The 13536-nt window shown below is 36.5% G+C and overlaps 1 protein-coding gene across 2 annotated transcripts in view; it reads left to right on the plus strand.

Moving 5' to 3' along the window:
- MTFR1 (mitochondrial fission regulator 1) overlaps positions 1-13536 on the plus strand; it is a 57788-nt gene that overhangs the window by 17201 nt on the left and 27051 nt on the right. For both annotated transcript variants that reach the window (XM_043879108.1, XM_043879109.1), the window contains one exon: positions 3988-4086. In XM_043879108.1, coding sequence (XP_043735043.1) covers positions 3988-4086 — 99 coding nt within the window. The remainder of the gene's footprint in view (positions 1-3987; positions 4087-13536) is intronic.

Genomic DNA, 13536 nt, shown 5'->3' on the forward strand with positions numbered 1-13536 from the left:
ATTTTTGCCCCTAAGTAAAAATGTTTTTAAACTAGAGAAAGCAAGCTATGAATCTAATGTGATTCTGGTTAATCTCAGTATTTTACGTTGAAAAGTTACAGCAAATATCTAATTTGAACTAGTAATGTATTTCCAGTAATATCTAAGAAGAATTGTACCCTTGTTTTCCTCCTGTGCTTTGGAGGAAGCGTGTGAATGTGGCTAGGAGTTTAGATAAGGAGGAAGAGAACTGAGGGAAGGGTTATCTTCAGTTGGGGAGTTCAAAATTGTTACAGAATTTCATCTTCCTATCTTTACCCTCTTCTCCCCAACACAGACTCGGGTTCCCTTGGAATTAAGAATTTATACCTTGTTGGGTCCTAGACTCCCTAAAAATTTGATTAATAGTATGTCCCTTCTTCCCAGAAAAATGTTGTGTATGCACACAATTTAGCATATAATTTCAGGGATATGTGAACCTCAAAATAAGAACCTTGGGTTAGTATTACATAGTTTTTCTAGAGAAAAAAAAATTTATTTAAAATTAAGTTTATACTTTATCTTGCTAAGTGGTGATTCTCAAATAGAAATACAGATTAAACTAGTCTGTAACAAACAAATTAACATATAAAGCTTGAGAGTAGTCGTCATGATGAGACAGATGACAGCTTCAGATTCCAACCTCACACTTCAGCACTGTGACAATAGCGTTGCATGTTGTTAAAAAAGAACAAATAGCTTTCCTGTTGTCATCCTCCTGCCTTGCTGTCATCACTTTCAAACTCTGTTGCTAAATGTTATGGACTGTCATTACTAGACTCAGATATGCAAACACCCCCACTCCCGATTCATTATTACATTATTTATCAGTAGTTCTTTTGAATAAAGCAAAACAGTTTTTTTACTTAATAATTACATTTATGTAGTTATTCCTTAATGGAATTGAATTCTTATTTCTTAATGAAATGGAATTGTCTAGTAATGACAGTTTTCTCCCTGACCTCTCTCTAACATCTGAAAATATTAACGACAGTTTATCTTTAGAGGAAGCCTTTCCTTCTCCAAACAAGTATCCTGACAAGCCAGTTCAGCCACCAGTTAGGACAGGAGATGCGCTTGGGCCGTGCAGCCTCCCATCGTGCCCAGATGGTGACTTTCCATACCATCTGTTCATTATTTCTTCACAGCCATTTACAACTTCACCCCCTCCATGAGGACTGAATAGAAAAAAATAGTCAGACCTAGTTTTAGAGTTCCTGGAAATTAGCTGCTCTTTCCTCTAACTTTTTCTTCAATCCAGTAAAGTTTATGGCTCCTCCTCTTTCTGAATATCCCCGTCACTAGCTCATTTAGACCCTTGCTTCATATTTTTTGGTGCTAAATGCTATGTAGTTCACAAGTAACAGGAGAACTACCTTATGTTAGTCCACTGTGTATACTTAAAAAAATAATCATGTAAAGCAATCTGTTCTTTTACTTTCCTTAACTTTGTACAAAAATCCTAAATAGTCTACTTAGTCCTTGCAAGTAAAAACTGAGTCTTTGGCCACCTTTTGTGGAAGGCACCTGCTAAGTCTTTCCTTCTGATATTAAGCAGATGGGAAGAGAGTAATTGAAACTTAGTCCTGAAGCATACATAGCAAGGAAAGCTAAAAGCTGACAGAAGTCTTGGTTCCTGACCTCGGCAAGTCCTTTCTGAACTTTTCTTTGTGAGCTTTTCTGTCCTCTCCATCTGCAGTTAAGATCTTTGCTTACTGGAGGGACAAAAGGTTTCACATTAGGCTGTGTAACTGTCACATTGTGATGCATAAATAGTGTTCTACTTGTACATCATAGAAGAGTTTTCACTTGTGGCTAAATAGAAGACACTAGAAATGGTTGACTGGTGTAGTTACTGTTGCCCTATGGTTTGTTTTTTTTTTTTCTTTAAGATCCATGTCTATTAACATGTATAAGGTAAAGAGTTTGCTTAAATACTGTCCATTTTAGAATTACTTGTCCTTATTTTTTCTTGGCCTCTTACATTGAGTTTGTAAGTCTGTGATTCTTCCCTTTATCCTTTGGTCAGGTGATTTTCCTGCTCTTAGTTCTCATGTGTTATTAATACTGTTCATGTGATGATCCTCTGTATGATCATTGGTGTGGATAATTTCCTTTCTTCAACTCCACGTAATTCTCTTCTAAGCTTCACATAGCTTCCTCTCTTGTATCCTTTGTTTAATGTTCTTATTTCAGTATTGATGTCTTTCCACTGACCAGTTTTCCAATCTGTATCATCCTTTTATATTTCTTAAAAAATATTTATGTCTCTAGAGCAGAAGTTAATATAGTTTTTGTTGGTTGAAGTGTTAGGCTATTAGTACTTTCTGGAACTCTCCCAGGTAAAATCATCAGTGAAACGTTGAACGTTGTTTTTATTTTATTTTTTTTAACGTTGTTTTTAATGCCTTGAAAAAACAATCAAAGTATAGTTGATCTGCAGTGTTGTGTGAGCTCACATGTACAGCAGAGTGATTCAGTTAAACATATATAGGAAAATATCTGTTCTTTTTCAGATTCTCTTTCATTATAGGTTATTGCAAGATGTTGAATATAGTTCCCTGTGCTGCACACAGGGTCCTTGTTATTTTTCTGAAACTTTGAACGTATTGATGATGACAATTACATGAGCTGGGGCAGATGCCAGAGGTATATATACCCCATGATCCTCACTTTGACTCATGCTGTTAACCTTAAATTGGATTTGATTGCTAAAATGTAATAGATCAGACTGCTTCTCTGTTCGTTTTACAAGTTATGCATGCTTTTAGAATGGTCTAGAGGTCTAGTTAGGGTTATGTGTGGAAGCCATGGCTCTTTACACGAACACTGCTTGGTCAAACTGTAATTCCATTCTTCAGATTAGAATGGGCATGGAGTGACTTTAAAAAGGGCAGGCAGTGTCCATGGCTCAGAATACATTATTTATGTCAGGATATAATTGAATATTTAAATTGAATGAAGTAAATAGTCACATCATTCTCCCTCTTGTCTTTTAAAATTGCTTTTTAATAGCATACTACCTCTCTTTACCTCTTCTGTCTAGGCTTTCAGGTATAGCACTGAAAACAGATGGATAGTTTTTCTCTTTAAGGAAAGAGCATATACTTGGGGCGAAGTTTCAAGGTACATGTCGTAATGATTTAACATTTAACATGCATTTTTTTTGTTTGCTTTTTGCTTTGGAGGTTTATGTTTGTTTTTGCTTTAAGCATAGCATAATGTCCTCAGTGTATTATGAGTTCATTTGAAAAGTTCTGCTCATTAGGGTTATCACTAGCCTATTTAGTATCTTTGTATAAATTAGGAAAATGTACCTTTCCCCCTAGACAAGGCCTCATGAGAAAATGTAGTACAACTGGATTTTGGCCCCCATTCACCCTTGGCCAGGCCTTCCTGTGTAAGCAAACAAAATGAAGCATCGTGCATGGTACAAATTCAGATTTTGAACTTTGTACTGATTTGCATTTGTTTTGAAAGCCTATTGTAACAAAAGCAACTTGTAGTTTTGAGAGACTTATGCATATATAAAATTCTAAAAATAGAGGAGATAAAATAGCTTCCTTTGCAGAATAGTATGGAAGCCTAATGAAAATAGATGAGAGTTTTTATTCTAAATATAATGTTATTTTACAATTACTCGTAGTTCTTTTTATGGGGTGGGGGCATGCCAGCTTGTGGGATCAGATTCCTGACCAGAACAGGGGTTGAACCACTAGGCAACTCCCACTAATTTTTCTTTACATTTTTATATGATGCCTTACATTAAGCTTTACTGCATTAATAACAGCCTGCTATATATATTATTACATTTTTAATTGAAAAATATTAGCTTATTTCCTGTAACATAGAGCATTCTGATTCCATAATTAATGTGTCAGCTTGTCATGCAGTTAATTGTCTGATGCTTTTGTATGAACAGTTGTGTAAGTCTTGTGATTGAACTTTTGGTCTTTCCTACTTCCTCAGGTTCTTTGGTCTGGGAAGCCATATGGGTCATCTCGGAGTATTGTAAGGAAAATTGGTACCAATTTATCTCTGATCCAGTGTCCAAGAGTTCAGTTTCAGGTACTGTATTTTATATACTTCAGATTTTATATTAATATGTTCATTGGTAATGTAAATAGGCAAGGCAGCTTTAAAAGTACTTTTTGAACCTCTCCTCCCATTGATGCCACTATCAATAAAATAAGAGGATAAAAACCACAGTAAAGTCTTTCTAATTTTAGTTCCTCTGTGAAGTGATTATTCAAGCTCTTTAAGACATTTATCCTTAAGAATACATATTTGAAGACTTAGAAGCATATAGTAAGCCAAGCAGTTAATTCCCAGGTGACCTTGGACATTGTCTTCTAGCACCAAATCAGGAACCACTCACTTCTTTGCTTGGATGTAAAGGTCGTATTTTTTTGATCTGGGCTTTTGTTCCTTACTGTTGTTTTAGTGTTAGACATGTATCACATAGCTTTGTTCTTGTTTTTCAGTAATTCTCTACAACAGTAATAAGACAAAACCTTTCAGTTCAACATTTAAGTATAATATAAAGTTCAGCAGACATTTATACCAATTTTAAATAAAAGATTAGCATGTGAAATGTGGAAGATATATATTTAATTCATAATTCAGAAGCGCTCCTGTGAGCTTACTAGATATTATGTATTACTTAAAAGTTATTCCTCCTTGTAGAGACAGTTAACAGTCTGTTCCTCAGTAAGTGGTAGAAATTAGCATTTGTTCAGATTGACTAACAAGGTTGGTTATTGTGCCCACTAGCAGATTGACTGGCAAAACCCTTGTGCATCAATCTAGACATTGACAAATTGGAACTTTCCAGAAGTAATTTTTATCAAATGATACAAAATGATAAATTTTATCAAATTAAAAAAAAATGGAGAAACCTATGGTAGTAATTCTGTCAAGCACAATATCTGAGAATTCAGTTCAGTTAGACACCAATTGCTGATTTCTTTATTTGACAATTTCCTTCAAATAACTATTGTGTTAACCAAGACTTAGTAACTTTTCTTCTGATTGCACTGTTCCATTTAAATTCTATTTGTCAATCTGCTTAACCTAGTTGCAGGAGAATTTGCTTCAGCATTTGTGTTCACCTAGCTAGATGTGAATGAAAGCAATGGAGATAATCTAGCATTTTCTGGTAGCAGCCCAAATCTGCCTTGACAGTCAGTGGGCTGAGGTACTAGGACCAAGTTCATTTTCTTGGAAGGAGCCTCTTTCTCAATGTTATTAGTTACTTAGAAGGGTCTGAGCAGAAAAAGAATTTTAGGTTTAGTACAGGAGCTACATTTGAAAAGAGATTAACATAAGGAGAGAAATAAGGTATGAGAAATCCTGGTGACCTACTTGAGAGTGTAGTAGAAAACAGAAGACATTTGTTTAAAGTGAGATTTTTACTTCTAGGCAGCTTTGTAGCATGCTGCTGCTTTTCAGATTCAAAATCAATCTTGAAAGTGTTTGTCTGTTACTTAGATAATTTGTCTGCTATTTTTCCTCTATATCCTCTGGTATTTTTGTTTCGCTTTTACCATGTCTATCAGAAATTTTAAAAATGGAGAATCTTTGAAAAATATAAGGGATGCAGTTTAGAGTAATAAAGTTGACAATCATTTTTGCTATTTTTCTGGCTCATTGGGGGTTTGATTGATATGGAATGGGTTTGGACTGTCTAGGACTCCAACATGACTATAGGAAGTCTGAAACTGGGAAGCCACTATTAGACCCAAGGAGAGTAGACCCCTTTATAGGGCCCTATTTAGGAGACAAAAGTTAAAATAGATTAAACTTGAGAATGAAGCATTCATGGGTCAATTCAGAAGCAGTAGTCAAAGCCAGTTCTTTGTCTTCCTGGGTGATTTCCGTGTTTTTGGAAACACAGTTTTGTATTTTCTTTACTTCCCCTACTCTTGTTGGCTTTCACGTCCATTCCTTCCCTTGTGCCCACACTCATCGGCAACACCTCAACTGTGTCGCCCTCACAGCAGTTTTCACCTCTGAAGTCTTAGGCCTCAGTATGTTCCTTCTAGGTCATACCATCTCTTCACTGTTGTCAGCTGACCCATTATCTGGACAAGTAAGACTTCACATAAACGAGGGGCAAGACAGGAATGTTACTTTGTGATGTGATGGTTAGGATAATCTTTAACTCTCAGTATCATAACTGGTACATAATTAGTGCACAATAAAAGTGGTGGGATTTTATTGTTATTGTCACCTTACAGCAGAATAGCAAATTAAACTTATTTGGCTCACTAAGTGAACTCTGTGATTTACAAATTTGATTTCTGTATATTTATAGGGTCACAAATCAGAACTCAGACCAACATGTTTGTTTACACCTGCATCCAGTTAACAGTCACAGGGAATATTGGGCTGGGAATAAAATGAGATAATAAATGTAAAAAAGCATGTAAAAGCACTATATTTTTGCTATATTGTTTGTTGGAATGCGGTTCAGAGGTTTTGATTTACAGTGGTTCTCAATACTAGGTGCATATTTAAATCACCAGGAGCTTTAAAAAATAAAACATACGTGCTTGAGCTCCACCCCCAAGGCTCCACCCCCTCACAAAAACACTTAACAGGGCTTCTAAAGAATATAGATGTCATTCAAAGTTTACTAAATCTGAATTTCATATATTTGACTTTCTTTCATACATTTGTTTTTTAAAACTTCTTCAGGAGCTTTTGCAGCTGGGGTTGAGGACTTCATTTACAGGTTGTGTTTTCATATTTTGCTGAAGAAAGTTTAAAGCAGTATCATGCCTGTCTGTTGGCAAATATGAAAGTAGTCACTAAGGCACCTTTAGGGTCATTTTTATAAATTTAAAATTTTATGAGTTTAATACATGGAATATAAGTGTGGCTTATTGGGGGTAATAAATAAATATTACACTTAAAAAACCTAAGGCAACAAAAAAGTGATCTTGCATGCTATCAGATAAAGGGATGGGTGGGGACTTGGCCCTGTGCTGTAGAAGTTTAAATCCTTGCTCTGCCACGGGCAGACCTCTGGGTAATTTTACCTGGACTACCTTTTTTTTTCCTGTGGAAACCCTGCCCCAGGCTAGTTTCTGGGATGGCTAAGAGGGATTGTTGGAATCGGTGGAGAAGGGAATGTCTGTAACCAAACAGGTAATGATAAGATTCTCACTGCAGTTCTCACACTGTCACTAAATCTGGAAGGAAAACAACCACCTGCCCATTGCATTTAGCAAATAAACTTGAGATCCATGTATTATGTTAGGTACTGTTGGTCAGTGATGAACCAAACAGCCATGATCTTCACCCTTACTGGGATATAGTTCAGTGGAGAGATATTAAGGAAATCAGCTAATAAATGTACAATTGCCATTTATACTGAGTGCCCTGAAGGAAGAGTTAGAGTTCCCATGCTCCATGGGAAGACTAACCGGTGGTCCAGGAGGAATGATAACTAAAGATTAGAAGGAGCCAGCCCTGCAGACAGCCGAGGAAAGGAGTGAAGGTGGGAGCGGTATTGGCTGAGAACAGTCAGTGCAGAGGTCCTGAGGCAAGACTGAAGTTACCGTGTGAGGAGCGAGACCAGGTCCCTCTGTCAGGAACAGGTGAGGTGGGAGACGTGGCGTGTATCGTGGTCTTTGATGTCTCAGCCTTCTGAGGATAAGTACGTGGACTCATACTAAGAATCCTCATTAATCTTAACATTTTCCCCAGTTTGTTGTTGCCGGTGTTGTTCAGTCACTAAGTCGTGTCCAGCTCTTTGTGACCCCATGAATTGCAGTATGCCAGGCTTCCCTGTCCTTCAGTATCTCCCGGAGTTTGCTCAAACTCATGCCCATGAGTCTGTTTGAGTTGGTGATGCCATCCAACCATCTCTTCCTCGGTCACCCGCTTCTCCTCCTGCCTTCAATCTTTCCCAGGCATCAGGGTCTTTTCCAGTGGGTCAGCTCTTCCCAGCAGGTGGCCAAAGTATTGAAGTTTCAGCTTCGGCACCAATCCTACCAGTGAATATTCAGGGTTGATTTCCTTTAGGACAGACTGATTTGATCTCCTTGCAGTCCGAGGGACTCTCAAGAGTCTTCTCCAACACCACAGTTCAAAAGCATTAATTCTTTGGTACTCAGTCTACTTTATGGTGCAACTCTCACATCCATACATGACTACTGGAAAAACCATAGTTTTGACTATATGGACCTTTGTCAGTAAAGTGAAGTCTCTGCTTTTTAATACACTGTCTAGGTTTGTCATAGCTTTTCTTCCAAGGAGCGTCTTTTAATTTTGGGGCTGCAGTCACCATCTGCAGTAATTTTGGAGCCCAAGAAAATGAAATCTGTCACTATTTCCACTTTTCTCCCCCCATCTATTTGCCATGAAGTAATGGGACTAGATGCCATAAATTTCATTTTTTGAATGTTGACTTTTAAGCCAGGTTTTTCACTCTCCTCTCTCACCTTCATCAAGAGGCTCTTTAGTTCCTCTTTGCTGTCTGCCATTACAGTGGTGAAAGTGAAAGTCGCTCAGTTGTGTCTGACTCTTTACAACCCCATGGACTGTCCATGGAATTCTCTAGGCCAGAATACTGGAGTGGGTAGCCTTTCCCTTCTCCAGGGGATCTTCCCAATCCAGGGATTGAACCCAGGTCTCCCGCATTGCAGGCAGATTCTTTACCAGCTGGCTGAGCCACAAGGGAAGCCCCATTATCGTGGTACCTACCATCTGCATATCTGAGGTTGTTGATACTTCTCCTGGCAATCGTGATTCCAGCTTGGTCTTCATTCAGCCCTGCATTTCACATGATATAGTCTGCATTTAAGTTAAATAAGCAGGGTGACAATATGCAGTCTTGATAGCTTCCTTTCCCAATTTGGAACCAGTCTGTTCCATGTCTGGTTCTAACTGTTGCTTCTTGACCTGTATACAGGTTTCTCAGGAGGCAGGAAAGGTGGTGTGGTATTCCCATCTCTCTTAAGAATTTTCCGTAGTTTGTTGTGATCCACATAGTCAAAGGCTTTAGTGTAGTCAATGAAGCAGATGTTTTTCTGGAATTATCTTGCTTTTTCAGTGATCCAGTGGATGTTGGCAATTTGATCTCTGGTTCCTGTTTCTTTTCTAAATCCAGCTTATACATCTGGAAGTTCTAGGTTTACATACTGTTGAAGCCTGACCTGGAGGATTTTGAGCATTACTTTGCTAGCATGTGAAATGAGCAGAATTGTGTGGTAGTTTGAACATTCTTTGATGTTGCCTTTGGGATTGGAATAAAAACTGACCTTTTCCAGTCCTGTGGTCACTGCTGAGTTTTCCAAATTTACATCTACCAGATCTAGTCCCTTGAATCTGTTTGTCTCACTTCCACTGGATAATCATAAGGGATTTGGTTTAGGTCATGCCTGAATGGCCAGTGATTTTCCCTACTTTGTTCAATTTGAGCTTGAATTTTGCAATAAGGAGCTGATGATCGGACCCACAGTCAGCTCCCGGTCCTGTGTTTGCTGACTGTATAGTGCTTCTCCATGTTCAGCTACAAGGAATATAATCAGTCTGAATTTGGTATTGACTGTCTGGTGATGTCCATGGATAGAGTCATCTCTTGTGTTGCTGAAAGAGGGTGTTTGTTATGACCATTGCATTCTCTTGGAAAAACTCTGTTAGCCTATTCCCTGCTTCATTTTGTATCCAAGGCCAGACTTTCCTGTTACTCCAGGTATCTCTTGATTTCCTACTTTTGCATTCCAATCTCCTGTGATGAAAAGGACATCTTTTTTTGGTGTTTGTTCTAGGAAGTCTTACAGATCTTCATAGAATCATTCAACTTCAGCTTCTTTGTCTTTATTGGTTGGGGCATAGACTTGGATTATTGTGATGTTGAATAGTTTGCCTTGGGAAATGAACCAGGATCATTCTGTCATTTTCAGATTGCACCCAAGTACTGCATTTCAGACTCTTTTGTTGACTTTGAGGGCTACTCCATTGCTTCTAAGGGATTCTTGCCCACAGTAGTACATAAAATGGTCATCTGTATTAAATTTGCCCATTCCTGTCCATTTTACCTAGATTCATGAACCTAACAGTCCAGGCTCCTATGCAATACTGTTCTCTACGGCACTGGGCTTTACTTTCACCCCCAGACACATCCACAACTGGGCATCATTCTGCTTTGGCTCAGCCTCTTCCTTCTTTCTAGAGCTATTTCTCTCTTCTTCCCCAGTAGCATATTGGACACCCACCGACCTGGGGAGTTCATCTTTCAGTGTCCCATCTTTTTGCCTTTTCATACTGTTCATGGGGTTCTCAAGGCAAGAACACTGAAGTGGTTTGCCATTCCCTTCTCCAGTGGACCACTTTTTATCAGGCCCTGACTTAGCAGGGACCTGCCCTTCAGCATTATCCGTTACTTTCTGATAATCTGCAGTATGCTAGCATGAAATGTCATACTGTGTGTGATGTCCATTTCTTGATATTAATATTTTTGCTATAAGATGGCCATTAAGGATAACTGAATCAAGATTACAAGTGTTATGTTGTATAAATTTGGTAGCCTGGCATAGTAATTTGAAGCCCAGCTCTGTAAGTAACATTTATGATATTTTATTCTTTCTCAGTAATTGACTTCTTAGAGACTTGTTTCTTTATTGGGGATACTGTTACTTACCTTCCTGGGTTATTATGAGGGATAAACACATTTCTCTCCCTCTCAACTCTCAGGTCTTTTTTCCTTCTCCCTATTTTCCCCTCACCTTCTTCCTCCCCCCATTCTAGGTGTGTCATGAATAGAAAGTGTTAATAAATGCTCAGTTTTTTGTTTTTTTTTTAAGTGACCACATCACTCAGCAGTGTTAGTGCCTGCATTTCAGCTAGAGTATTTGGTGTTCTTTACACAGGCATGCCCTGTGACCTATTGGTGTCACTATATTAAAATGCAGAAATTCTGCTTTTAATATTTTAACTATGACAGGAGTTGGTAGAAAAAGAGGAATAATTAAATCTGTAAATAAAAAAGCTAGATGTTGTTATCAGTATTTTACAGTATTGCTTTGAAGAATATATGTTTTGCATTTAGCTATAAACAACTGGTGGTAAAATAGACTGAGTATATTTACTGTTACACCATTTTTGGCAAGAAACAGAGAATCCTGGTTTCCGGGACCAGTGTGTTTATTTTATGAAAAGTCCCATGAGGACATGCTGAGTTCTTCTAATATTTTAAGTATTTCAATACTTTATATTTTTATTTTATGTATTTTATTTAATAAATCAGTTTAGTATAGTTTTACATTATCAGAATGTTTTAAATCACCTAAAATTACTTTGGTAAAATTCTTGAAATATAATTGAATCTTGGATAATTTAAATTGTATCAAATGTTGATTTGAATTTCTTAAGATCGGTAAAAAATACAGTGCTACTAAATTTTGCTCTGAATGAAATGCTTTTCGTACTTTCTGAAAAGACTTTGGATACTGATAAACACTAATTTTAATTTTAAATTTTATAATCCCCTTGATTTTGAAAAAAATTTTTTCTATCCCTTCACTGTTGTTGTTTTGTTTTTCCCCCTACTAACAATAGCTGTGATAGGACAGGACCTTGCTGGAACCTTCAGTAAGTTGACCTTTACTTTTTCAAACTTCCCATCAGTCATCCATGCATGTCAGTAGTGGCGTCTACATCCTACTTGCTAGAATTCCGTGCCCTCAGACCCTCTGCCTATGCTGACCTCACCTACACTAGCACTTTACTGAGTGAATTGTCCTTGTCATTTCATGCTTATGCTACTGAATGTACATTTCAGCAACAGCGGAAGAGGCCTTTTAAAAAAAGATTAGTATTAACTGTTTTTTCAGTTTTGTTTTTTATTTTTTTGTATGAGTTTGGTTTCCCCAGGGACTTTGTTAGGCTTTTCTGGTGGCATAAATCACTGTTATAATCTAGATATGTAATTTAAATATTTAAACTGCCTTATTTTGTGGGGCAGGATGTCAACTAGAAATGATACAGATATTATTAATTCTGGAGTTGGTGCTTGACAGTGTCAATAACATTTTCATTTCATTGAGTACATGTTGTAGACATTATTTCCGTGGTTACATTTAATCAATGTTTAGTAAGATTACAAACTAAATCCATGGAATAATTTTTTTTTTAAGTTTGTGCAAAAAACAGCATTTCATGTTTAATATATGAAGTATTACAGATGTAAAATTGAGAAGTAGTATATGATCTTTACATTATAAAATACTCTGACAAGCTGTCACAAAACATATTTTTGAGTATTCTTAGAAAAGTATCATTTTGCTTCCTTTTATGAACAAAACTATCTGAGATGAAAACAGCAATTTTTATAACCTTTATGGGGAGGGAAGAAGTCTTCAGGTCAAAACTCGGTTTATCATAAATATACCTTTCTTCCTACCAACTAATAACTGTATTAGAACAAAATTTATTTTCTAAACAAAGAATTATGTAACCAAACTGATCTTGATGAACTAACACCTAAAGGTATTTAAAATTAACCATATTAGTATTATGTGTTTGTATGGTATATTTTACAGTTGAGGAAGAAGTATTAATTCAGTGTAGCTTCCAAAAGCTTCATCTGCAGTGATAGTAAGAAGGTTCAAACTGAGCATGGGTTACAGTAGAAACTTTCTGATAAACCCGTAAATATGTAAATCTCTCTCTTTGGCCTTTTAAGCTTTTTCCTTCAATTAAGTCTGCATTTTCTTTTTTATTTAAACTCTATAGGAAGTATCATATTAATCTGATAACTATTTGTAAGTTATTATTCATTGGCCTTTTGGCTTTGAGGCATTATTCCATAACAAAAATTAAATTTAATTCTTCTTCCAGTTTTTTCAAGGTAAATTAAAAAGCCTGCATTTTCTTTATTTAAACCCTATAGGAAATACTATGCTAATCTGATTACTATTCTAAAATTATTATTATTCATTGGCCTTCTGGCTTTGAGGCTATTCATATTACAAAATTTTAAGTTCTTTTTCCATGTTTTGAAGGTAAATTTCAGAACTTGCATGCTTTTTCTTTGTTATATTTATTTCAGAATATTCTGTTCCTTCATCTCTGTGTTTAAGGTTCGGTAGGGAATTCTACTCTACTGCTATTTGTATTTTCAGTTCTTTAGTATAGTTAATACTTTTATTTAAAAATCAAGAGATTTAATGACATTTAAAAATGTATTTTCATTGTTACAACAGCAATATCCATTAAAAAATATTGCCAGATTTAGCACAAAGCAAGGTCGCTTGTTTATTCTTGTTTCTATACTTTTTTCCTACATCTCTTCAGAAGAGAATTGATTCTAAAAATTTTCTTAATGTTTGAGGATGAACAGAGGTTTGTTTTTTTTTAAGTCAGTCTCATTTGACCTGTAAAATAAAAACTGGATGAGTTAAATTATAATTCAGAGATTGCATACCTTATTAAACAACAGTATGACATAAATAAAGGTCCCTTTTGTGCAGACCTTCAGTGGAAATGTGAGAAACTGCCTGTGTGTTT

This window comes from Cervus elaphus, chromosome 21 (assembly GCF_910594005.1).
Source record: "Cervus elaphus chromosome 21, mCerEla1.1, whole genome shotgun sequence".
In the NCBI taxonomy this organism is placed as follows: Eukaryota; Metazoa; Chordata; class Mammalia; order Artiodactyla; family Cervidae; genus Cervus; species Cervus elaphus.